At 35.4% G+C, this 27,849-nt stretch overlaps 1 protein-coding gene across 1 annotated transcript; it reads left to right on the forward strand.

The window, feature by feature from the left end:
• The first annotated feature begins 303 nt into the window (after positions 1–303).
• On the forward strand, positions 304–27,104 carry cd82b (CD82 molecule b). The gene is made up of 9 exons (XM_058752017.1): positions 304–454; positions 12,449–12,521; positions 13,904–13,976; positions 19,023–19,147; positions 20,301–20,375; positions 24,105–24,203; positions 24,484–24,666; positions 25,521–25,604; positions 26,544–27,104. The coding sequence occupies exons 2-9, from the start codon at positions 12,459–12,461 to the stop codon at positions 26,619–26,621; spliced, it is 780 nt and encodes a 259-aa protein (XP_058608000.1). The 5' UTR covers positions 304–454; positions 12,449–12,458; the 3' UTR covers positions 26,622–27,104.
• The last annotated feature ends 745 nt before the right edge of the window (positions 27,105–27,849 follow it).

Raw genomic sequence — 27,849 nt, forward strand, 5'->3', positions numbered from 1 at the left:
AAGCCCATGTGTGTGAGAGAGAGATACATGAAATTATGATTTTTATTACCATATTTCCGTTCCATAAAGCTATAAAACACAAAACCCAATACATGGTTTAGGATGTGGTAGAGTTTCTTCGGAAAGTTACAACAATAAAAAGAGAGGAAACATGGTATTTTCCACTTCTCTCATAAAATATGTAATAAAACTGACAGAACCATTCTTGAAACATTAAACAATAGTTGAAGGATATCCTTTCAATGTTATTATAAATTAGCAGTTATGACAGAGCTCCGACTTTGGCGGAAACTGTGGTCACCATGGTAACCTGTGTTCGGCAGGGCAGGACAGTAAAGGGTTAAAGTGTTTTCTGTCTGCTGCTCAAGTCTTTTTGTTCAGTCTTTCTAGCGCGACAACGAACTTACTGACAGCTGCTCAACGGATCTTCCTTACGACTTAAGACACAAAAGAGGTAAATGATTTTCAGTTGTTTCTAAAATGTTAGTACAGAAAGTATTAAAAGTGATTTAACTGGCTGCTGGCCTGAAGTAGTGTTAATCTAAATTTATAAGTAAATGAGGTTTTGAGGAGCTTTGTACCTTATTCGCGTTTTCTACCATGGTAAACTAGTTCTGTGCTCTTTTAAGTGTGTTTTTGTTCTTTGTATATAGTTTAAAATGTTCGCTGATGTGGCACTGGCAGCTTGTGTCGTTCTCACTGCGTTCCTGGGAACAATCGCAAACAGCTGAATTTGACGCGATTTAACACACACATTCCCTCCGTTCACACGCACGTCAATGCATTGCAGCTGTGTTTCGCTAGTTTTAATGTTAATTAGGCTTGTGTAGAAACTCGGAAGCCCATGCTGATCAACAAGTCCTCTGCGTTGAAACAGTGAGCAGCGAGACTGCTCTTTGGGTTTAAAAAGAAGAATTAACGTTAGTCGCGTGGTGTGTAGGCACAACTCTTTGTATTAGCTTTGTATGTTCCCACAGTCCTGGAACACCTGTAAATATGAAGGAGCTTTAAAATTGTGATTTCGAGGCCTGGACGTGTCATGGAATGGAATTCAATAAAAATGTATAGAAAGTCATAGCTGGGTAATAACTGATTACATGGATTGTAATCAGATTCCAAAAATTAGGTACTACAGTTACTTTTTGTTGATTTGATTACATATTTTATCTTTAAAACACATTAAAATGCACAAATTCACTTTATTTATTATTTACTTGTAATTCAAGCATTCTCAAAAATTTTTGTTATCTGGACATCTTTCACCTAATATATTTACTGAGATTTTAAAATAAATAATTTAATAATTAAATATCAAATTTGCATGTTCTTGGTTCTCTGAAGTTGGTTAATGGTCACATAACATGCAGGTAAACATAAAATATTTCATTTTTTTTTGTAAGTGTATTATTTTGAATGATGTTATTTTAAACTGACTAATTTTAATTTTAACTTTTTTATGATTGAATTAATTATAAGCTTTTCATTGAACTCACCAACAAATGAATCTGCAGTTCATTTAAACAAGTTAGGTCAAAAGTAATCTAAAAGTAATCAAAAGTAGTCTGATTATATTACTTAAATTTGTGTATTGTAATGGAATGGAGAGAGAGAGCCAGTGCATTCTCAATATTGCCGCAAGGGGCGCAATAGTGCATTAGCGTAAATGTTTTTACGGTAAGTTTTCTCTTCAAGTACCATTAACTTGAACAATTTGTAAAATAAAAAAAAAAGAAAGAAGAGAATCTTACTAAGCAAGTTCATTAAAACCAGTATATTTATTTCAAGTGACCTCAATAACAACACATCTTGTTTAATGGCTCAGACATTTGAAAGCAAAGCCAGAAACATACTTTACGCAAGTACTTAAGTCGTGAGTGCTTGGCCAGTGTAATATATACATGATGTGTATATGGGTTTTTTCAAATCTTGTTGGAAAGATTGAATTTACAAGTTTTCAAGTTGGGGGCGCGTCAGTGAGAAAATGCTTCCATATTGACTGTAAATTTGTTAGAATTATGTTTTTTTCCCCCAATTTCGGTCAAACTAAATTGCATCTACAAAATATAAGTGTTGTACAATTGTCAATTACAATTTATATATTGATTCAATTTACCAGACATAAATTGAACAAAAACATAATCTTTGTTCATTTTGTAGAAGCTGAGTTTTAAAATCATACTGAATTTTTTTGTAGAAAATGTACATCGCCATCTTGCGCTGAAGTGACGTGTATGCACCTTGCATCGTAATTATGGCTTCCCAACTCCCAACGTCCCAGCAGGTCTAGAATGCACCAGTAGCCCTAGTGGTGATAAATCTCAATACGTAAGGAGACGATTGAGTTAAATGTGTGTGCCATTAAACAGGATGTGTTATTATTCAGGTAAGTTGCTATAAACTTATTGACTTTAGGAAACCAGTTTAGCAAGATTCTCTTCAAATTGTTGCTCCGCCACGGTACTACTTGACCTGAAAGGAAAAACTAACGGAAAAACATAAACAACATTTAATAAACACATTCTAGGATATTAGGGTCACTGGTCTGCTGTCAGGACGGCGACATCTGTCTGTAATGAAAGCACAGATGTGGAAATGGGTCAGAACTGAGTTGGGGCTAAGCAGTGGATGCTTCTTCAGGTCCATAAAAGGTTAAGGGCTGGCAGACCTCCCAGGACGTGTCTCTGACTGGAATGAGCCCACAGAGAGAGAGAGAGAGAGAGGGCCAGGATACAGATGTTCCCCTTCTTTTACTTTGACTTTTCCTAGATGGAAAACTCCTGCTCTAGGAGCCAGCTAAAAATGGGATGCCACTATGCGTTTGAGAGCTACTTTGCCAAGACAGGCCTGCAGCAGAAACTTAATAGGCAGCTTTTTTTCATAAGGGAAATTTAGGGTTGGGGGCTTTCTAAAAAACATTCCTTGTTGTAACTTAGCTTTCATATTAGTACACACTGTATTTGATGTCTTATTCAATAAACTAACTTTCAGTTTCATATTTATTTAGGCTTATATAAGGTGTTTAAAGCTGACATGAAATGAAAATCTGTGCAAATGTTTCATTTGTAAATTTATTTATTTATTATTATTATTATTATTATTGTAACATTTAATCAAAGTCTTTTCTCTCTGGTGACGTATGCAGGAACTCATTTAGGGTGTGTTCAAACTTGTAGGCTGGTTCTTGTTTTTTTTGGTACAGATCAAAAAAGAAAATGATAGAGTCCTGGTTCATTTTGCATTTTTAACAACTAACCTAAAGATACAAAACAAAAGGCACAAGGATACATACGGTCACAACCTGGGGCTGGTTGCATAAAGGCTTAGACTAGTCTTACATGTTAGTCATCTGATTTCTTTTTTCCTTAAGGCATAGCTTTTGCAAGTCAGTTACATAAAAAGTAGTTTGGTCCGAAAAATAAGACTCATTACCCCTTGGCTAACTGCTTGTTGGCCAGACTAGTTCTTACGACACAGTCTGCAACTGGTCCTTGATTGGGCAGCATTTATGACATATTTTGCAACCCTACCAAACATCCAAAACTGCTATGTGCTGGGCTAAATCAGCTCGTTGTATGTGTGTGCATAAGGTGGTACTGTATTTTGACCAGCTTATAACACTCACAAAGAGCTTATATAATGTGTAAAAGAGTCAAAATTGTGCCAGGAATTCCTCCGTCATACACTAAGATCTTTCTGCTTGGTGTGCACCAATGTTTCAGATGGCAGTGTTCATACTAATTTAAATGAACTGCACTAACAAAGCAATCTCTAGAGTTAATTTTAGGGTGTTTTCACAATTTTTCGATTGCTTGGCAATAACCGGAGTTTTTTAAAACATACACAATGTTTTTTGGTTTCTGAACCACACTCTCAGACAGAGCTGGGTAGTAACTGATTACATGTGATCTGGATTACGTAATCAAATTCCAAAAATGAAGTACTTGTAATTAGAGTCCATTACATTTTATAATGCTCACAATTAGATTACAGACTTAGGCTGTCTAATGTCATTGTTGTTTTCATGTTTATTAATGTTTGTTCACATAATGCAGGGATTCCCAAACATTTTTGTCAGCCACACCCCTTTGACATGAAATATTTACTTGAAATACTTCCAAGGAAATTCATATTTAATTCTTTTTAACAACACATTCATGTGTTTACAGTTCAAAGTACATATTTCTATTTTCAGTTTTCAAGAGTTAAGTTTATTTGCTATTTTTTGATTCAATGAATTATTAGCTTTTTATCAACTCGCAAACCCACTGCAGTTCTTACATTAAGCCTAGTTTGGGAAACCCTGGTGTTATGGTGTAATGTTTAATGCATTTTATGATGTTGATGATAAAAAAAGAAGCAGCAATATCTTTGCTTTTTTAGGCTATATAAATATTGTATGTTTAATGGTACATTTTAGTAAGTTAGATAAAAAGTAATCTAAACAGTAGTCAGAATACATTACCTAATTGAGTAACCTAGGTTACATAACTAACTACAGTTTTCATCATGTAATCTATAATCAGTAATGGTCTACAATTTGTAAGTAATCTACCCAGCTTTCGCTCAGAAATAAGTACAAAAGCTGTCACTGGGGTGGTACATATTGGTACCTTAAAGGTACATACAGTATTAGTGCCTAAAATGTATAAAATAATTCCTTTTGAAAAGGTACTCGGGCAGGGCTTGAATTTCGGCGTGGGAATTGAGTTACGTTTGCGCCTTAATGCGTGTAAATTACCCCAAAAATTGTCAAAATACCCGTCTTGACGACTATTCACGTAAACTCAGTCGATATATTTTAAACATAGCCAGTATATATAGTAAGTGAATCAAAGTTCTTTTTCAAGTATCTTCCTAACAATATAAATCTGAATAAACACATAATTATACAGCGGGTAAAATAAGTATTGAACGCGTCGCCATTTTTCTCAGTAAATATATTTCTAAAGGTGCTGTTGATATGAAATTTTCACCAGATGTCAGTAACAACCCTAGTAATCCATACATACAAAACAAATTCAGAAATTAAGTTATGTATAACAAAATGGAAGGACACAGGGAAAAAGTATTGAACACATGAAGAAAGGGAGGTTCAAAAAGGCATGGAAAGCCAAGACACCAGCTTAAATCTATCAGTAAATAGAAAGCAATCCTGCCACTTGTCAGTGGAAATTAATATTAGCTGCTTCAGTCCCAACACCTACAGTACCAGAATGATTAAGATGAAACAAGGGTGGACATTTCAGCAAGACAATGATCCCAAACACAGCCAAGAAAACTCTCAATTGGTTTCAGAGAAAGAAAATAAAGCTGCTAGAATGGCCAGCCAATCACCTGACTTGAATCCAATAGAAAATAAGAACTAAAGATCAGAGTTCATAGAAGAGGCCCATGGAACCCTCAAGATTTGAAGACTGTTTGTGTGGAAGAATGGGCCAAAATCACTCCTGAGCAATGCATATGACTAGTTTCTCCATACAGGAGGCGTCTTGAAGCTGCGTTTGTACAAAGTATTACAAATTTCAGTAGTTCAATACTTTTTCACTGGGTCTTTCCATTTTATTAGACATAACTTAATTTCTGAACTTATTTGTTTTGTTTTGTTTTCCTTGTCCGTTTTCCTTGGGTTGTTACCGACGACATTTGGTGAAAATTTCAAGTCAACAGCACCTTTACAAATATATTTACGGAGAAAAATGGTGACGCGTTCAATAATTATTTTACCTGCTGTAAATTGTAAAACACAAATACACTGTATGGTGAAATATTTAGGTTAGATGACTTGTTTAAAAATACCCCAAATCCTCCCTCAAATTAAAAAACCCCCCTAATAAGAGTCACCTAAAGGGGGAATTCCCCTCCCATTTTTCAAAACAAAATTCATGGCCTGCTACTGCCCCAGTCACAGCTTTCGTATTATTTCTGAGAGTGCACGGTACGTTTGTGTCATCAGAGTGGCAGCTGTTTACCCCTGTTTGTAGATAACAGTTGTGTAGAAGACGGCAAAATGGATGGATACTGCTGTTTCTCTGCTCACTTTTGTGATTTGGATTTTTTTCCAAAGCACCAACACAGAACGACATGTGCATCTATTTGTCACAAATGTAATGCAAAGTTTGAAATGAATGGTCAGTCAATTTCTGCTGAAAGTGATCAGAAATGAGATGAGAGAAATTCTCTCTGCTTTCAATCCTCTGTTACACTCAGATGTACTGTATGTCACAACATGGAAGAACAGATTTGTCACTATTTCCATTTCATTACAACTTAAAAAAATATAAATTCTACACTGCACAAATTGGTTTTCATGCTTGTATTCTCTTGTGGTCTGCAATCTAGTTACCAATGAAAGTGTGATCAAGTGTCAAAGCCCTTCACACACACAAGGAGAGGATTTCTGTCAGGCAGAGGTTGTGTGTGATGCTTTAGATGGCTTTTTTCACTTAATGCAATATGATAAATGTACCTGATTTGTCCAAAGTGACTTAAAAAGGAAGATTACGAAAAAAGGGATTCTTTGTAAACAGGCAGTACAATTAAAAGTGCAGCAATACAGAGGGAAAAAACTTTGAACAGACTTCAACCCCCTGAAATGGTGAGAGGGTTTTTTGTTTTTTTTTAGGTTTTTTTTGAGAATGATGTAGGCTAACAAACACGTGTTGACAAATATAGCGCAGAAAATTTAGTTGATGGCATAGTAGATAATTGTTTCCCCCTGTGATTGTGATGTGGCCGTTGAAGACCCGGCTCTCATTTAGCTATGGCTTGACCTTCCTCTTGGTGGAGGGGAGAGAGGGGGAGACTCATGGGTAACTGGGGCGTGAGACTGTTTCCCCCCTTAAGTGGAGCATTGACGCTGCCTCAATTATGGTTGCCATAGGAATGCCCTGAGAGTATGAAAGATGTTGGCTGGGGGGGAAATCATAGGGTTATGCAAAAAATAGTGTCTTGTGTGACCCAGAAGGGGTGAATTATTTCTTGGCCCATAATTTGGGTCTTTTGGATCAGTCTAAATTACTAACAAACTTAAGAAGCCTTACTTGGTAATGTTTGAACTGTTTTTTTTATGGTTGACATTTGAACTTGAGAATTTAAGGAAAGAAGACTTGAAATTCCTTTAGTTGTGTTAGGCGTGCTCTTGGCATTCACCCAAAAGAGTATATGATAATAGCATTTAATGTTTTTAACTTAATGATGGTTAATTAAAGGTTCTACCTCCTCCTTTCCCTGAAGACAGCATTAATAATTTTCCTGCACCTCCTTTTAATCTGTTTTCTGTTGAGCACGTGTTCCAGACATATAGGCCTAAATCAGTTGCTCCCACACTAAAGACAAACTTGTTGTGTACCCATCCCCCCCTGTAATTTTCTGGCTGCCATATTGTCTCTATTAAAAATGTACAAAAAAATCTAAATAATTTGCTGAGAGATATCACATACTGCAGTGAGTACATAAAAAAGACTGCAATCACACCATAATTTAATAAACAAATAGGCTACAGTTTCCTCTGTATTTATTTTGTCTTCAGTGTTCAACTTTTTTGAATTATGTTCAGAACTATACTTAGTACTATAAATGCGATGCACTTCGGTCCCAATAATGTATGATATTTGATTTTTTTTTTTTTAATTTAATTTAATTTTTAAATTTTTAATTTCTCATTTGCCACATTTGTGAATTAAAAAACGTACATTTTTACAATTTATTTAAAGTTATATTTTTGGGCCTTTTTATGCCTTTATTTGACAGGACAGTTTGAGAGCAGACAGGAAAGTATTGGGTGAAGAAAGGGGAGCGGGACCGGCAAAGGACCTCGAGATGGGAATCGAACTCGGGTCGTTGTGAGCGCAGAGGCGCCGACTAAAACATACATTTTTGAAGACATTCAATAGTAGATATTTTTTTTTGCTTTCATTTATTTATTTTATTTATTTATTTATTTTTTGCCATTTTGCCATGGCGTGTATTTTTAGTATTATTGGGCAAAAAGCCAAAATACCCAACAGTCAAGTCAAGTTACCTTTATTTATATAGCGCTTTTAACAATACAGATTGTGTCAAAGCAACTTTCCAATATCAAAATAGGAAAATAGTGTGAAAAATCAAATTCCAATAATGTAAAATTACAAGATTAAACACTCAATTTTCAGTTAAAGGCATTTCATTATTGAATTCAATGATGTCATCGTCCAGCTCAGTTCAGTTTAAATAGTATCTGTGCAATGAAGTCGACGATATCGCTGGAAATTAAGTGTCCCCAACTAAGGAAGCCAGAGGCGACAGCGGCAAGGAACCAAAACTCCGTCGGTGACAGAATGGAGAAAAAAACCTTGGGAGAAACCAGGCTCAGTCGGGGCCAGTTCTCCTCTGACCAGCAGTTCAATTCCAACTTCAGCAAAGTCCGATTGTGTAAAGGACTCATCTGGTTCCTGAGGTTTTGTCCCGATGACGAGGTCTTCACTGAGGATCTGTCTCTGGGGCTCATCTAAGTGTCCTGATCTCTGCTGACGTTCAGGGCTGTAGAGGTCATCTCTAGATGCTGATCCACCATTTGATCTGGATACGGACTGGATCTGGGTGACTGCAGTAACCGTCTGATCTGGATACGATGGATACGGTGATCTCGGAATAAGAAAGAAACAGACTAATATTAGCGATGCCATTCTTCTTGATGTAACAAGTACATTGGGTGTTATGGGAAGTGTTCCCGGTTCTGGTTGACCTAATTGACCTAATGACCTAACAGAACCTGGCTAATGTGGTCATACTTCCTGGTTCTAGTAAGAACTCTAGCTGCTGCATTTTGGACCATCTGGAGTTTGTTTATTAAGCGTGCAGAACAACCACCCAATAAAGCATTACAATAATCTAACCTTCAGGTCATAAATGCATGAATTAACATTTCTGCATTTGACTTTGAGAGCATAGGTCTCAATTTAGATATATTTTTAAGATGAAAAAATGCAGTTTTCCAAATGCTAGAAACGTGGCTGTCAAAGGAAAGATTGCTATCAAATAGCACACCTAGGTTCCTAACTGATGACAGAGAATTGACAGAGCAGCCATCAAGTGTTAGACACTGTTCCAAGTTATTACATGTGGGGGTTTTAGGTCCGATAATTAACGCCTCTGTTTTTTCAGAATTTAGCAGTAAGAAATTACTCGTCATCCAGTTTTTTATATTGACTATGCATTCCGTTAGTTTCTCAGTTTGGTGTGTTTCGCCGGGCCGCAAAGAAATATAGAGCTGAGTATCATCAGCATAACAGCGAAAGCTAACACCGTGTTTCCTGATGATATTTACCAAAGGGTAACATGTAAAGCGTGAAAAGCAACGGCCCTAGTACTGAGCCTTGAGGTACACCATACTGCATTTGTGATTGATATGATACCTTTTCATTCACTGCTACAAATTGATGGCGGTCAGATAAGTAAGATTTGAACCATGCTAATGCACTTCCACTAATGCCAACAAAGTTTTCTAGTCTATTCCAAAGCATGTTGTGGTCGATAGTGTCGAACGCAGCGCTAAGATCCAGTAGCACTAATGGAGAGATACAACCACAATCAGATGATAAGAGCAGGTCATTTGTAACTCTAATGAGAGCAGTCTCAGTACTATGAAACGGTCTAAATCCTGACTGGAAATCCTCACACCATTTTTCTCTAAGAAAGAATATAATTGTGAGGATACTACCTTTTCTTGTATTCTTGACAGAAAAGGGAGATTCGAGATCGGTCTGTAATTAACTAGATCTTTGGGGTCAAGTTGTGGTTTTTTAATGAGAGGCTTAATAACAGCCAATTTGAAGGTTTTAGTGTGATCAGAAAGCAGTGTGATGTAGGTGTGTGCAGGAAATCCGTTCACTCGTGGTCTATAAATCAACCAAACTGTTGTATGACATCATGTATGCTACTCATTTTTTGAACAAAATCAATTTAACTCAAGTGTAATTTGATATCAACTGCTAAAATAGATGTACTACCATTTAAATGTTTGGGGTCAGTAAGATTTTTTTTAAAGGTTTGAAGTGTTTATTTATTTTTCTTCATATGTACATAGAAAAATCATGTAAGGATATTGAGTTCAAACTTTTAGATGGATATTTCAGCACCGACTGTTCAAAATTCAACAGTACTGTACTGATAGATTTATTTACAACATAATGTAAGACAGTTAACTCCTTTTTGTGTATGTTTAACACCCTATACATCTGTAAAAAGCATGCTGAAGTACTGTCACGTTCTTTATCAGATAAATAAATAATAGTCAAAGAACACTTGCTGGGGGAAGTCTATAGTGATTATCCTGGATTAAATTTCTGGTCATGTGATCTATAGTAAGTATCTAACATCAGCAGTGTAAAGCTTGCTTGGGTGTGTTCAGATGCCTCTTTGTGTTGTGCTAAAAAGCCTAGGATAGGACAGCTTTTGTCTATTGTACGGAATGGGGCAGCATGCCATCATTGTATTATGGAGGGGATGTTGTGATTGACCAGAGAATAGGCGACATCTACACGGTTGAGTTACAGTCCAGCTGACAGCGACTGAAGAGATTAGTAAAGAACAGAGATGACAGGGTATACTTCAACTTCCAGAAGGCAACACTGCTTCCTGCAACCCCAACTACACCATAAACACATTCACACACAAGCCAAAGTGTATGTTTGTTCATGTATTTTGGCTGTTGTTGCTGAGGGTTCGAAAGGCTGCTGCAGTATGTTTTGTGGATTTGAATCGTGAAACTGCTGAATAGAAAACCAAATCCTCTTGACACCCGATGAAACTTTACTGCCATTTTGTACTTCCCCTTCCATATTTATGATTGTTTTCTCAAGCTAAACTGCTGAATGTTGAAGAATAAGAGAAAAGTCCAATCCTGTGTCGTAAACTATTTTTGTCATGGCTGTGAACATGCTTACAGTGGAAAGAAATACATTGGCTGTGTTGTTATTTCTCTGAACTCCCCTTTGTAAATGAATAAAATACAGAAAAAGGCTGTATTCAGCACAGAAATGTGAAAGTCTGGTTTATAGCTCCCTGGAGTACTTTAAAGAGATGACGCCAAGTAAGCTTGACTCTGTGACTCTCTGGCTTCATAAACTGATATATTGCATATTACTCCAGTGTGTGTCTGTGTGTGAGAAGAAAAAAACGTCTAAGTGAGAAATGGAGGTGTCATGCTCTCGTGGTTGCATTTATTCCCGGTGTCTTCATTAAATATTCACAGAGGCTTTTAAAGAGAGTGCCAATATTTTGAGAGCAATTTCATTGAGTCAAGATTACATCGATGGACTGGTGTAAGTCAGTGGTTCTCAATAGGTTCCAAGCCTGTACGAGTTTCTTTCTTCTGTTGAACATAAAAGAATATATTTTGAAGAATGCTGGTAATCAAACAGTTGATGGTCCCCATTAACTTCCATAGCATTTCTTTCCCTAAGTCAGTGGGGACCCACAACTGTTTGGTTCTTAAAAATATCATCTTTTGTGTTCAACATAATAAAGAAACTTATACAGGTTTGGAACTACATGACGGTGATTAATTGATGGCAGAGTTTTTGTGTGAAACATCACAGTACCAAAATTGTTTATTGTAAGCAAAAATGTCTTTAGAATCAAAATTTTACAAAGCCTTTTACTGAATAAATAAATAAAAGGAATAGAATAGACAGATAATGTTGACAGTAATGTTACTTAATGCTTAATGAGCAGAGACCAACTGCCCATTTGTTGACTCCCTCAAATAAATAAGTCATGAGTCATATTGAACATATTTGCTTAGAGCTGGCAAACCAGTACTAATTATACCTTTGCATGATTCTCTGTCACGTGTCTTTCTTTTGACACAAACAAGTAAACACTGCAATGTTTTGCTCAGTTGGATTACATTGCACATTGCTCAGAACAAGACTGTACTGCACTGTTCAAAAAATTTGGGGTCAGGAAGAATTTTTTTTGTTTTAATTAATACTTTAATTCAGGAAGGATGCATTAAATTGATCAATAAATATGTTTACTTTATTATAACAATTCTATTTCAAATTAATGCTGTTCTTTAAACTTTGTAGTAGTCTAAGAATCTTAAAAAAAAGTTTTACATTACACTGGAACTTAACTGGAAACCCTAAAAAAAAAAAAAAAAAACTTTTTACAGTGATATTAATATCATTAATTAATGGAACTGAAACTAATCAACCAGGCCAGAAAAGAGTTTAAATGAAGTAACAGCTGTGATTTATAGAGCACGTTTTTTCCACTTTGTTTCAGCGAGAGCTTACACATCATCACCTGCGGACTGTTTTTAGCGACGTGCTGAGAGAAACTCTTTAGTTATTGTTGTTATGTCCAAAACTTGACCTGCTCAATGTCAATTCTGAGATGTCTCCATCCGCATTGGTGTTCTTCATGTCTTTCAGAGTTTTGATGAGATTTCCTCTCTTATTTACAGAGCAGCAGTCATGGGCAAAGGATGCATTGCCGCCACCAAGTACTTCCTGTTCTTGTTCAACCTCCTCTTCTTTGTAAGTGTACACACTCCTACACCTTTTTTCCGTGTCTCAGCAGAAACACTCGCCTTGGGTTCAGCGCAGTAGCCATATGGCTCCCTGTCATTAGCTCGGGTCTTCAGGTCTACTATGAGCTAACACAGGTTAAAAGGGAGGTTACTACCGAGAAGTGAAAATGGAGCCTTTTGGAAAGTCTAGAAGAAAATGTATTTGTTAAAAGTTTCTGACCTTTGTGCTTGTAAAAAATGCTGCTGTTTCAAAAAATTGAAAGCAGACCGACTGCTCAAATTATTACTTGGCACAATCATGTTGTCATGCATTTGGCATTATTAGCAAACTACATTATTGTAATTAAAAAGACAGCCTTTACAAAAACAGTAAAATGCTGTTTTACTGTAAAATGTTTTTCTTTTTTATTTACAATTATTTATTTAGAAATGTTTGTAATAATATAATTGTATTTATGCATAAGTGCATAAGTGGCTCAACAGTGAGTATAAGCTAACTAAGCTTTTAGAACCAAAGGTTCATTATTCACTTAATGAGTTGAAACTCGTATACATATTTTCTTTTTTCTTTTCTGTATTTTACTTTATCCCCATTTGCCACATTTCCCATTTGGCCATGGCGTATGTGGACATGTAAATAAAAATTAAAATACATTATTGAATATATTTAGTAGTAGAGTACATTGACGACATTTAGTTTAGTATATTAAGATTTTATTTTTACTTTTTTTTTAAAACTATTTTGTCATGGCATTGTACATGTATTTGCATTATTATTAGGCAAAAACCAAAATACCCAGCAGTGTGATATAGGTGTATGTAAGAAATCCCTGTTAGGAAATTGTTCACACTTAGTAAGGAAGCAGGTCTCATCCTTGCTCTGTGTTACATTTCTTTGGAAACCTTCAACTTGACCTGTTATGTCTCTTATATAAAGGGTCAAAGGCTAATGAAAAGCATGTGTGTGACTCTCTCTGATTTTTCCTTCTGAAGACCCTTTAATTGTACAGTAGCCTGCTGCTATACTACTACCCTCTCCATAGTGGTGTAGAGGACAAGCCACTGATGTCAGACTGATACAGGGGAACTGCCCCCTGACAAGAGGAAAATCAACTTTTCTGATCCAGTTCTTTTAGAGGACACCTTGGAGCCATTAGTTTTAAACTGTAGGTCTGGAGTGCATGAGAACTCGGTTCAGTGGAGAGTTCTTGTCTCTCTTTAGCAATTATCTAGAGTATGTTAATGGCAGCAGCACAGTGCTCTTATCCACAGTCCAGTCACAGTTTAAACTAAGATCAGCTCTGAGGAACCAAACGGGTCAAGAAGGTGACAAACACACATGCAACATGTCCTTCATGTTTGTTCATGCCTGTTTCTTTTGCCCTGTAGATTTTTGGAGCTGTAATCATGGGCTTTGGACTATGGGTCATCCTGGATAACCAGAGTTTCATCATGGTTTTGCGTAAGTACAAAAACACCAACCTAATTTCCTGTTCTGATGTATGTAATGGTGTTCCTGAGAGTATGTCTTATTAAAACAGATTGCATCTCCAGGCTGTCGTTGGTCAGAGATGGAAAGATTTATGATGGCAGCACAAATGTTCTCATGCTGGACAATCATAAGTTCATACATCACAATTATTTTTCTCATAGTATTGTATCATTACTTCAGGTCTGTTTCAGTTTTGTTCACATAGTACAGGTTGACCTGATCTCGCCCACAAAAACAGTTGAATTGAATTTTTAATTGAATTTATTTTTTATCATGTATATGATAACTGAACTCAGATTTACCATCACAGGAATAAATGACATTTTTAAAATATACTTAAATAGAAAATAATTTAAAATGTAATAATATTTCACAATATTACTGTTCTTACTATGTTTGATCAAATAAATGCAGCCTTGGTGAGCATAAGAGACTTCTTTAAAAACATTGAAAATTCTTATTAACTCCAAACTTATTCTGGTTTGGCAGGCAGTTAACAGTTATCGGTGAGTAAGAGCAATATGTCGCTGATTACACATTTTTCCATCCTCTTGAGTTCGTACTGGTGTTTATTTGATGTACATGGGAATGCACAGTGAAAGCAGCTGCTATTCGTGCGTTTGGCGTGGGGAGTTTTCATTTTTTGCCATTAACCAAGTTTTCCACAAACCCCCTCCTATGCTGCACTCTCTGTGTTTATACATGCTCACATGCGCTCGCACAGATGTTAAGTTAACCATCTGATGCTCATCGGAGAGGGTTTAAACAGAGAGCGAAAGCAAAATAAGGGAAGAGAGAAAGGTTAAATGAACGAGGTACAAAAGCCAAGCAGAGATTAAATGTACATGATTTATGGAGAATCATACTCGTACCCATACTGCCTCTGTCTGGACAGCCAAAGCCACGGAGACTCTGTGCTAAAAGAGAGTGGAACAAGAAAACGAGGGTGGAAAACCAGCGTAAATCCTCTTGATTTATTATTTAATGCTTCCAAACTGTTCAGCACAGGTTTGGCACAGAACTAAACTTAACTCCATTTTAAAGGGATAGTTGACCCACAAACAAAAATTCTAATAATTTACTCGCCCTCAAACCAGTGTGACTTTTTTTAAATGTAAGTAAAGGATGATGATTATTTACTTATTTGGCAAAGAGCTGAGTAATATATTAGGAAATGGCAGGAAAATATATTTTTCACATTGGGGTCCTGATCACCCTGTCAGGTTTTATTTTTTAATAACAAACAGTTGGATGTACATTTATCAAGCTTATTACACAGCTAGTTGTGAGATAAGTAAATAATTAGACAAAACAATATTGATTGGAGTTGAAATATTTTATTAAACTGAAAACTTCCACGAAGAAATACAGTTCCTAGCAAGCAGCTTTGAGCCTAGATGAACAAACAAGTTCAATCAAGATGGACATTTAAGGGATAATGTACAGTCGTATCATTTATTTTATAGCTCTTCAACATAAACAATGACAGAAACGTGAACTATTGATTTGAGAATAAACTGTTTTAAAATGGTACCTGTTTATCATATAATCCATTATATTGTACAAAACAATAATTTTAGTAACAAGACAAACATTAAACAGTATTACTGTAAGCCTACTATTAATACTGTAGTCCTCCAGTCATGATTGACCAATCAGAATCAAGCATTTCAGAGAGCTGTGTAAAATAAATAAATAAATAAAATATTTGGAGAAATGTCTGTTTGTTTGTTTTTGTTCAAACAGTGCATTGGCACCAAAAGTTTGGTTACTGATATTCTTCCAAATATATTCTTTTGTGTTCCGCATAGATTTGAAATAACGTGAGGGTGAGGAAATTTGTTTATTATATTATTTTATTTTATTTTATTTTAATTTATTTTTTATTATTTCATTTAATTTCATTTCATTTTGGAAAGCTCTTACTTTTAAGCTAAAGTCCGTTTCACACTATTTCTGAAGATTGAAGTCCAGTGTTTGAAAATAGACATTAAACTTAAATATTTTCATAAGACCAAGCCACCAAACCAATTCCCTCAGTCAAGATGGAAGTTTAGAGAAGTCTATATATAGCACATGCTCGGTTAAATTACTGCAAGGGAATATTTATGTGAAGTTGACCAGCTCTAAAATTGTTTGCCAAGCTAGTCAGACCGCCATTCTTTCCCCTCTCATCTCACCTCATATTTTACATCTGTCCCCTGTTTATCCATTCCAGCGTCTCCAGATATTACAGCGCTGGAGTCTCTGTTATCGTGACCATTTTAGAAACATTGTTTTTTTAAGATTCAGCTGTTCCTCTGGAGGTAGCAGGGAATATCTTAGGATATCCTCATACTTGGAGACCCTCATCTTTGCCCTTTTGCTAACACGAGGTCCAGTAGTCCCGTGTTTTACTGTAAGGGTCCTGTCATGGTCGCTCCCACACTGCGTTGCACAAGGAGTTTGTTTGTTGACTTTGTCAGTCTGTGGTTTAGGGCCCTATTGAGCTCGAAAATAACGGGAAGGTGTGTTCTCTGATCTCGGCTTGGTTGGTTTTTTTATAGACTTCCACACAACTGCATGGCTATAAAAGGGCATCTTAGGAGTTTTCTCATTATCCAGATTGTTGTGATCTCATCACTATTCTTTTACTTCCCTTTTCAAATGGCACATTCATTTGTGCAATAGAATTATACAACTAAACACCCAGAACATGTTACAACATGAATCAGTGATCGGTTGTTTGGAGGCTGGTATGTTCAACTATGTGCAGGGTCATAAAGTTAAAGCTAAATGCAAGAAATAAACAAGTACTTGCTCTTTAATATTAATGATAAATAAAATATCAAATTCTTTGGTGTTTTTACCTTTCATAGCATATAAATGGTGCTTAAAAGGTCAAAGCAAATGGTTTCGGCTGATGGTATAAAATGGTATCCCTTCCAAGGTTATTTTTCCAGTAGAAACCGCTGTTGGGACTGCATTTTTGCAGATGTAGAGGAGTGTTTGCAACAGTACCTTGAGAACATCATGGCAACTAATGCATGAGCAAACACACGGTGTGGTTGTGGAAATTTTAAATGTACCCTCAGACAGATGTTATGCTTTAGGCAGGAAGCATATGTTTTGAAATGTGACGCAGAATTCTTGCTTGAGTTGAGAGGTAATCTACCGGCCATTTATTATTCTCAGTTTATAAAACAAAATAGTTATCTGTCACAACCGTGATGTCACAGTTTTGCTCTTAACGTTGTACCAGGGCAAAATAACCTCATGGTTTTGTGAACTGGTGTTTGTTTTAGATTAATTTATGTACTGACGGACTGAATATCGGAAGAAAGGCTGTGAATATTTTACTGTTAGGGCTGTCAATCAATAACATTATATGCTGATTAATAAAGAAAAAGAAAAAAGTGAAGTCTTGTTCCTTTTTTTTTTTTTTGATACTTTTTTCAGGATTCTTAATGGAAGGCATTAATTCAAAATAGAAATCCTTTTAACAATATACACAACCAATTGAAATAATTTCTATCTGCTGTTGTAATATATTTATTTACACAGTGCCTGTCATAACTTGATTCATAACAGATTTATTTAAACATACATTAAATAATTAAGACATCACTAACAGGTAAAGTAAAATATAATGGGTATGTAGTGTAATATTTCACGAAATGCTCTTTTCTAGACTAACGAGCTGTGGTCACTGATGAATTGCCTGAGATTACACCCCTATAAGCAGCATAACGGTTTCCAACGTTGATAATAAATCAGCATATTAGAATGATTTCTCAAGGATCATGTGACACTGAAGGCTGTAGTAAAAGCCGATGAAAATTCATCTTTGCCAGGAATAAATTAGAATAAAATAGAAAACCATTATTTTAATAATATTTCATGATATTACAGTTTTTAATTTATTTTTGATCAAATGCAGCCATCTGTCTGTCTGTCTGTCTATCATCTCTATACACACACACACACGCATATGACTGTTTTTGTGGTTTCTTTGAGGATCACATGGTTATAGAGGACTTGATGGTTCTTCAGAACCACAAGCCACATATGCCCTCTTTATCTATTAAAGAATCTTCAAGAACAACTACAAGCAGCCACTCATTTCTGCTGTGAATTGCAGGAGGGTTATGCATTCATTGTCTGTTTTGTGCAGACTATACTTTTCGATCTCTTGACTGCTAGTTTCAGATCTTTAATTACTCAAACGCTACTGATTTGTATGTAGCTAAGGATAGCAAGAACAACTTGTTACTCACGTAGGCAGCACAACTCGGCACAAACTGCTGTACCACTTTAATAAGGGACTTTGACATTAGATGCATGCATGATGACAAAAATTTACACATGACTAATCTTAAAACCACATTTATATACTGAGCAACTATAGAAGCCTAGAAGTCTTGTTGCCATACTGATAGAAGTGATAAAAGTTGGTTTGCCCTTTTACTTGGTCTTACTCAAATAGTGAAATGAATATTAAGCAGTCTGAAAGCCTTGCAAATACCATTATTAGACACACAAAATTCAGTTGGCATACTTCTAGGTTACACTGTTTAAAAATATTGCTAAGGTATTTTTATAAGAGAAGTGCTATGACATGGTGATTATTTTCACTTACTACACCAGCACCTTTTTTTTTAGACCGTATTTTCATGTCAAAGTGGCATCTTCCTTTGCACACATCTGAAATTGAGCTGCAAAGCCTGAAGCAAGATTGTAGCTGTAGAAGAGAAAGAAATGAGCGCTGAAAATCTGTCATGAACCCTCCCCTTTCCTCACAACCTCAGTTTCATTTTCAGCATCTCCTAAACTTAAAATTAGGGCTGTTTTTTGCTAGTGAGGTTTTAATTGTTGTGTTTGTGGTGTTAGATCGAATAATCACTAAAGAGAAGTGATCTTGATTCATTTTCAGCATTTACAAATCTGAAGGGTTTTTTTTTTTTATGTGCTTTTTCTATTAAGTTGGCATTGTCAGAGAGTGTGATTAATTGTTTTCTGTCTTTGTTGTTCATGCAGATGAGTCCTCCACAACGCTGAAAGTTGGCGCCTACATCTTGATTGGGATTGGATCTCTGTCAATGCTTATGGGCTTCCTGGGCTGCATCGGTGCCATTTATGAGGTCCGCTGCCTGCTTGGACTGGTAAGTTTATTTTATTTTATTTTATTTTATTTTATTTTTTTATTTTTTTTATTTTTTATTTTTTTATGTACATACATAATATTGCAACTGACTACATCAAAGCCAGCATGTTTTGGTCTCTTGGCTAGTATAAGTATTTTTATTTTATTTTTTATAACGCATATTTATATACATAATATTGCGACTGACTACATCAAAGCCAGCATGCGTTGGTCTCTTGGCTAGTATAAGTATTTTTATTTATTTATTTATATTTTATTCTTTTTATAGTGCATATGTATTTATATACATAATATGACTACTAACTACATCAAAGCCAGCATGTTTTGGTCTCAATTTAATGTAATTTTGTTTTGTTTATTTTTTGTAAGGAGCATATACATATACACATACACATCAACTGCTGACTACATCAAAGCTAGCTCATTCTATTCTCTGGGCTATTAATATAAATTATATTATGCATCTAATCATATTCAGTTGTAGCAAAACTTGCATTATGTGTTTGGGTTTTTTTGGTCACTATTTTTACAGTATTTATAAAATAACAGTTTTAATAGCTTGAGGTTTGACACTTTTTTTTTCAGCACAGCTTCATTGAGCACTGGACCATTCACAGAAGCTGTCAGGCAGAGAGGTGCTGCTACGCTGTAGTAATCAGTCGCAACAAGCCCAGAGTTATGCCTGCCCAGAGCGTCTGCTGAGGGAGCTTCAGAAAACCCTTCTCCATTAGCATGATAAAGAGTTAGTTTGAAATGGCTCTCTGAGGTTAATGCTGCCGGATTTACTGAGCTGGAGTGACAGGGATAAGCCAGTGAGATTTAGGGGATGTCCGTGCAAGAACTGGGGGCTATATTAGTACCCGCTAGATCACTGGATAAGCTTAGCGGTCAGCAAGGGTCTTTGTTAAACTGTTTGACCCATTTAGAAAATTGTTAAACAAAAAGTTAACTAGCTGTCACTCTTTTCATTTGCTTTATGTAATCAAGCATTGTTGAAAGTTTGTTAATGTGTGAACATTATCTAATGACTATAAGATATCAATTAAAGGATATTTAAATCAAACTATGACACAGTAGGCTTTGAGGTTTTCGCTTTTATTTGAGTGTCCAGTAATTGTCAGTGAACTGACTGTTCTGTCCTCTGATTGCAGTACTTCACCTGCCTCCTCCTCATCCTCATTGCCCAGGTGACGGCTGCTGTCATCATCTACTTCCAGAGAGACCGGGTAGGTGACCATACCTCTAAAAGTGTTCTTTTAGTGCTATTTATATACCATTTTAGTATTTATTAATATTTCTGAATTTTTTATTATTATCGTTATTTTTTAAAGATTTATTTTTGGCGTTTTTGCCTTTTATAATAATAGAACAGTTAGCTGACAGGAAGCAAAGTGGGAGGGAGGGGGAGGGGGAAGCTCCATGAGCCAGGACTCGAACTCGGGACACCCAAAGTGCAACAGCGCCGTTTGTTGGTGTGCTGCTGAGGCTAGTGGCGCTGACGGATAAAAAAACCAAAAAACATTTATTCTTTGTATTTTCACTTTTTATTATAATTTATCATAAATATTAAAAAAAAACACAAAATTACAACAGCACATAAAATAATTAGTTTTGTTTAGTGTAAATGTATCTGTAGAAGACAAATATCTAGTCTGTTCTATAATCCTCAATGAGATGTGATCGTTATATTTAAAAAGAGAAATTATATTTATTTATTTTAAAGATATTAAAATTTTAAAGGAGTAGTTCACCCAAAAATGACAATTCCGTCATCATTACTCACCCTCAAGTTGTTCCAAACCTGTATAAATGTATTTCTTTTGTTGAACATAAAAGACATTTCAATGTTTGTTACCAAACAGTTTCTGGTCCCCATCGTTTTTCATAGACTTTTTATGGAAATCAGTGGAGACCAGCAACTGAAGAAAGAACACAGGTTTGGAACAACTTGAGGTATTGTAAATGATGACCATATTATTTTTTTAAATTTTTTTTTTTGGGGGGGTGAACTATCACTTTAAATGGCTTCAGTATAGTTACAGTATAGCTACTGTTTGTTAGCTGGTAGTGTAGCTAATAAATGTAACAAAGCTAAAAAAAAAAAAGAAGAAGCTGTTTAAAATTAGCTTCCCCAACACTAGTCTGATTAGAAAACTTCTGTTCTGATTTAGTTTATCTGGAACCACCACTTTTAATATGTAAATATTTTGTACGTTTCTTCTAAATGACCCAGAAGTGTTTTGGTGGTAACGTTTTTTTTTCTGCTTTTTTAAAAAAAAAAGGATGTTTTGTGCAACACATTACAAGCTTGCAACACTTTTTCTAGTCGGCTGTTGTGACTGTTCTGTAATCTCTTAACCCTTTGATTAACCCATCGTGATAGGTAGTAACAGGAAATGTGTCAGAGCAAGTTAACGGGTGGCGACGGTGTAGAAACTGGGATTTTAAATTAAGTAGCCGAAGGAAGATTTGCGCATTCATTGCTGTATTCCACTTCCTAATTCATTTAAATGGAGGAAGTGAAACTCATTCACTTTCCGTTACACAACAGTCACCTTATGGCACAAAATTGTGTGTGTGGTATGTGAGATGTTTCCGTGAGTAACAAAAACAGGTGTCGTCTTTGATGTGGGCGATTCTTCAGCCCTCGTTTTATCTCTACACAACAGCGCCCTCTTTAAGAGCTAAATGAAAATGCACAAACATTTCACACCAAACATGATTAAAAAAACAACAGGACTTGCACTTCATCTCATCAGCCTTTCTGTAGTATTAGGAAGGATGCATTACATCCTCTAATGCAGGAGTTTAACTCCGTTGTACTTAGTCAGCCTATCTTAAACCAGTTTTAGTTAAGTAACCCCAGCCAAAAGGACATGCTTAATTCTCTGCTTAACTTGCTGTGTTTAGTCTCTTTCTGTGTTTGCCTTATCGTATTATTATATAGATATTTTACTTTTAGTATAGCGTGTCTAGTCTTCCTGCAGAGCAGGTAATTGGAGTCTGTGCTAGGGCATGCTCTGTTTTCTCTGTATGCTTCACCACAGGGCATGCTGACTGCTTTTCCCAGAACAGGGCGAGGTTCACAGCAGTCTCTTACACCCTCTGTGCATAAGCTGTGTTTTTCTGTTTTAGTTTATCATTGCCGTAACCCCCTCAGTGCAGTGTACTTCACCAGCCCTCCTACACATGCATTTTTATTTATTTATTTAAAGAATGGTTTTTAAATTGTTAGTGCTGGTTTTGTCAGTTAAATGACAATCAGAAGGAGTTGAAATACTTTTATGCAAGGATACATGAAAATGATCAAAAGTGACGGTAAAAGCATTTGTAATAAATGTATAATAAATGCTTTCCATCTCAACTTTCTATTTATCAAAACGCCTTGAAAACATTATCCTGGTATATTAGATCAGTGTGCACAATAATGTGTCTTTGACCTTCATTATGTATGTTTTGATTATACTGTGTTGTAAATAAAATACAAATAATTTAAAAAAAAACTTTTTTTCAATCTCCTCACATTCTCTCTTACCTGCCTCAAAGTCACAGTCACACTGATGGGCCATTAGGGGCCCATAGGGGAGGGTCCTTTGTCTCTCAGGTGAAAATCACTTAATATTCATGGCCATTGCCACTCCCTCGCATATAGACCCTCGATCACAAAACATGTCTTGAAAATTTTAAATCAATATATTGTTTTCTGTGAATGAGTAAGCAGAATGATTTTCACATAATTTTGAAGTAAATATTCTAGGCTACAAGACTGATTACTCAAAAGTCTTGGTCAGGACTATTTAGTATGGGTTTTAAGGCCTTATTTCAGCTACATTTTTTTTCCCAAAACTTACTAACCACGCATAATATTTTTTTTCTAAAAAATGCAAACATGTACATCCATCTTGGTCACATATTATTGTAGCACAGTTTGTGCTGAATACAAAAAAAAGTACATGTTGGTCAGTAGTATGTTTTAAGTTGCTGAAATAAGCACAAATATCAGGGCATGTCAAAACATCTCAAGGGCCCCAAAATGACCTCGGACCCCAGAGGGTTAAGAAGCAAAACTGTTTTCAACATTGATAATAATAGGAAATGTTTCTTGAGCAGCAAATTAGCATATTAAAATGATTTATGTAAGATCATGTGACACTGAAGACTGGAGTAATGGCTGCTTTGTCATCACAGTGATTAAATTCCGTATTAAAATAAATATTTATTTAATATTTAAATATTAAAAACATTTAGATAACAAAAATAGAAAACAATGATTTTAAAATGAAATTATTTTTCACAGTATTACATTTTTTGTAATATTGATTTGGTGATTCCAAAAAGTCAGTAACACTTTACAATAAAGTTTCATTTGTTAACATTCGATAATGCATTAGCTAGCATAAACTAACAATGAGCAGCAATTATTAATCTTTGTTAATGTTAGTAAAAATGAAATAGTTTGTTCATGTTAGTTCACAGTGCACTAATGTTAATAAATACAATTCTGGATTTTAATAATGTACTAGTAAATGTTGAAACAAACATGAACTAAAATTAACAAATGCTATAAATTAACCAATGCTGTAGGAGTATTTTTCATTGTTAACTAATATAATAAACTAATGAAACCTGAAACCTTATTGTAAAGTGTTAAAGTGTTTTATCTATTTATTTATTGCTCATATGATTCTTTAAAAAATATGTAAAACAAAAAAAAAAGAAATAAAGAGAATCATAGCTAATAAAATATTTTTGCTTCAATTAATTTAACATAAATGCAACAAATTATGCAAAAATATTTAAACATTTGAATGGTAGTGTACGAATATTTATTTAGTTTCAAGAATTAAAGAATGTTGGTTGTTGTTGATATATCAGATAACAGTGAGTGTTTTTCAGGTGACGAGAAAGCGTAAATCGCAATGCATCCTAACATGTCTCCATGTGCTTATTTTTAGCTGAAACATGAGATGTCCACTATTGTGAACACCGTCGTGGTGAACTACACCGGTCATAACAAGACATCTGAGCATGCCTGGGACTACCTCCAGAGAACGGTGAGCTTTTCCTTCAGCTATTGTCTGCCATTTCCTCCCTCCCTGATTTTTTTCCATCATTCCCGCAGTCTCTTACAGTAATATCTGTTGCACATCTTGGAAATGACAGATGATTACGTTTCTAGGACTTTTCTCGTGGATTTTTATCTCTTGTTTAACAAGCAGCTTTTTTCAGGTTATTTTCATTTAGGATTTCTGCAACAATGTGTCTAGGTTTTTATGTTGTTATTTTTTTTAATACTGTAATATAAAATTCTTTCCTGCTTTTTTTCTCTCACAGATTAAGTGCTGTGGTTGGACTGGACCATCTAACTGGACGGAGAATGTGGTGATAAAGAGTCAAAAGAACAATTCTCAGAATCTATATCCATGTTCCTGCAGAAATGACTCCATCAGTGGCACAGATATAAAAGAAACAGGCCTGTGTGAAGCTTTGTCCCCTGATTGGCCTGTCTTCACTACGGTACACACATACAGCATATTCCTATATATGACCCTGGACCACAAAACCAGTCTTAAGTCGCTGGGGTAATTTACAGTAATTTACTGGGGACAAAAAAAAAAAGGAAATATTTCTCAAAATATCTTTTATGTTCCATAGGAAAAAAAAAAAAAAAAATCAGTTTAAATTCTGTTTCTAACCTGGCGTTTGTGTGACATCTCTCCATCTGTGCCGCATTCTCTCTCTCCTTCCATTTGCTTTTAGTACAACATATGGATTTCCTTTTTGGACTGGATATCAGCTTTTCTCAGCCTGCTAACTATTCACTCCATGCCAATATTTCTGAGTCCCCATTCAGGCATTTGGCACTTTCATTAATAATGAATTGATTCATGAGTATGGCACAGGTGCTGCTTCTGCTTATTAGGTCTCAAATGCCAGGCAAAACTCAAACATGCAGTTTTTCATACCTTGATATTTGCCTGTAAACTGGACCATAGACCAGGCCACTTACATTTAAAGGGTGATGCTGAATACTTTCTCGTAATGCCATCACTTTAATTCATTTGGAAACTGTATCATATTTGTAGGATATACCCAGTCCCGTTGTTTGAATAAGCGAACAAATAATTTACTGTAAATCAAAATGTTTCCTGTAAACTAGACCACTGACTGTTCTAGACTTTCACTTTCTTTCCCCTAGTTTGAGTTTGGCTTGTTCTGTTTGTCTGTTCTTATGTTATCTTTGGACAGCTCCATCTGTTCAGGATCATTTCCAAACCCTGCATATCTTTTTTCACTTTTTTTACAAATTTTTTCTCCCCAGTTGTTCTGTTTTTTTTTTTTTTTCATTTCTCTCCATTCCCTGTGTCCAGGGTTGTGTATCTAGTGTGGAGGACTGGCTCCTAAGGAACTGTGGAGTTATTCTGGGAGTCTGTGTTGGAATAGCAGTGATTGAGGTAAATATAGAAAGTGTGTCATGTAAAATGCATTTCAAATTCATGGTTATTTACTTCTAACAATGTATTTGTGTATGGATTATATGAACATTCATTTGTTATCTTTGCACTGTGCACAAATATGGTACGCCTTGTTGTTCCATCAACAAAAACAAACAAAAAAATATTTTTTTTGCGTAATCTGTTGTATTTATATTCATTCTGAGAAAAAAATCTCCTTTTATTAGCAACCATTTGTTTTTATTTTAAATATGTATTTGACAGAAATCTCTTATGCTCACCAAAGCTGCATTTATTTGATAAAAAATACAATAAACACAGTAATATTGTGAAATATATTCTATTTTAATATATTTTAACATGTTTTTTATTCCTGTGATGGCAAAGCTGAATTTTCAGCAGCCATTACTCTTTGACAGATAGAAAGTTCAAAAGAGCAGCATTTATTTGAAAAATAAAAATAAATTTTTTTGTAACATTTATGAATGTCTTTAGTCACTTTTGATTCATTCCTTACTGAAAAAAAGTATTATTTAAAAAATAAAATCTTGCTTTTGCATTAATAAAAAAAAAAATATATATATATATATATATATATATATATATATATGTTTTGGCATAATCTTTTGTAATTATATTAAATTAAATAAAGTTGTTTAAGTTTTATTACATAGTTATTTAAATAGCTAGTTTAATTGATCAAAGATGATCAAACTAATTGTTTTATTAGATTTATTGGAACTATAGCTTTATCATTAACCAACATTTTACTAAAAATACAGGTTTGTTTGTCGTAATTGTTATCAGCTTCATATAAAACTGTAAAAGTCTGTACTGCGTCTGCCATGATTTAGCCTGGTGTGTGTGTGTGTGTGTGTGCGTGCATGAGGGAGAAGTGGGGAACCAGATTATGATCACTGTCTTCTCTGCTTACTTCAGCTTTTAGGGATGATCCTGTCCATGTGCCTCTGCAAAAGTGTCCAACAGGAGGATTACACCAAAGTACCCAAATACTGAGAGCAAACCCCATTCAGTGACTCACTCACACATCAGAAAACACCAGTGTTACAGCTTCTTCACACCAGCAACAACAACTGGAACAAAGCAGACCAGACGACATCCGATCACCCACACTCACACACACACACCCACACCCACACCCACGTTCTTCACTTTATTATCCCCTTGTTTAAGAGCAATGTTTTCCATTGAGAATTCTTTTATCTAGAAACTAGTGATCTTTTTCTTGTTAGTGTTCTGCAGGGTCTGAATAGCTTTATGTTTGGTTTCTCACGTTTGTATAGATACATATACTGTACGCTGACTGTTGCATTTATGATTTTAATTGTTAGTCGAATCTGAGAGCACTTTAGTGAATAGCGAGTTTGAAATGGGAAAGAGCTATTAGCTACTTTTAAAATATTTTTATAATCTAGAGGGGAAAATCAACACTTTTTTTTTTTTACCTATTATAATTTGTTTTATTTGTATGAGAATTGTGTACTTTCAATTCAGTTATGTGTATATAAATACGATTGACACTTCAATGAGGTTTATTCTTACTGAATAACTACATCCTAGTTATGGCAGCACTTAATGATGGCTTTTCTGCATGTAAGTGAAGTGTTATTAGCCGGGGCTGGGTCACTCAGGGTGGAGGCAGGTGCGGTGTGGGTAAAGATGGCTGTGGTTGAGGAATGCTTGGGCAAATGACAAGTCTGAAGGCTAAAACGGCGTAGTATAGCGTTTCTTGTGGTTCACATGTGAGTCGGGCCTGCATCGCTCTGTAGATCAGGGTGTGTATGTGGAATTAGGTTGGGCACGTATCCCACAGATCTTTGCTGTGCTGGTGTGGGTAAAACAGCTGTTGAAGTATGTCTATAACAGGCATTAGATACAGATCCTGCTGACTAGATTCAGCTGTAGCCTGCAGCACCACAGCAAAATCCACATCTGTCTTCCTGTTTCTGATCCATTTCAGCTCAACCAAAACAGGTCTGCGTCGTGTGAAGTAGTGCGAGACTTTTTAATCTTTGCGTTTCTTCTTTTTAATATTTTTGTGTCTATGGTTTTGTTTCGAGTGAAGCTGATGTAAACTGTCAGCTTTTTGAGTTTAGTGTTAGTTCAGAAAAGAAGCGATCGAAGCTTCTTCTGAGAAGATAAGAGACAAGAATGACCATGTCGCTGTCTGTAAGGCCATTTCCAAAAACTGTTGCTTTTCGACAAGAAATCTTTCTAGCTCTGT

This window comes from Onychostoma macrolepis, chromosome 18 (assembly GCF_012432095.1).
Source record: "Onychostoma macrolepis isolate SWU-2019 chromosome 18, ASM1243209v1, whole genome shotgun sequence".
NCBI lineage: Eukaryota > Metazoa > Chordata > Actinopteri > Cypriniformes > Cyprinidae > Onychostoma > Onychostoma macrolepis.

What these genes read in the sequence shown, in the direction of transcription:
- cd82b (XM_058752017.1), top strand. Translation starts at nt 12,459, where the DNA reads ATGGGCAAAGGATGCATTGCCGCCACCAAGTACTTCCTGTTCTTGTTC. An exon ending in TGTTCAACCTCCTCTTCTTT is followed by an intron (nt 12,522 to 13,903) that starts GTAAGTGTACAC and finishes TTTGCCCTGTAG; the next exon opens with ATTTTTGGAGCTGTAATCAT. An exon ending in GGGACTACCTCCAGAGAACG is followed by an intron (nt 24,204 to 24,483) that starts GTGAGCTTTTCC and finishes TTTCTCTCACAG; the next exon opens with ATTAAGTGCTGTGGTTGGAC.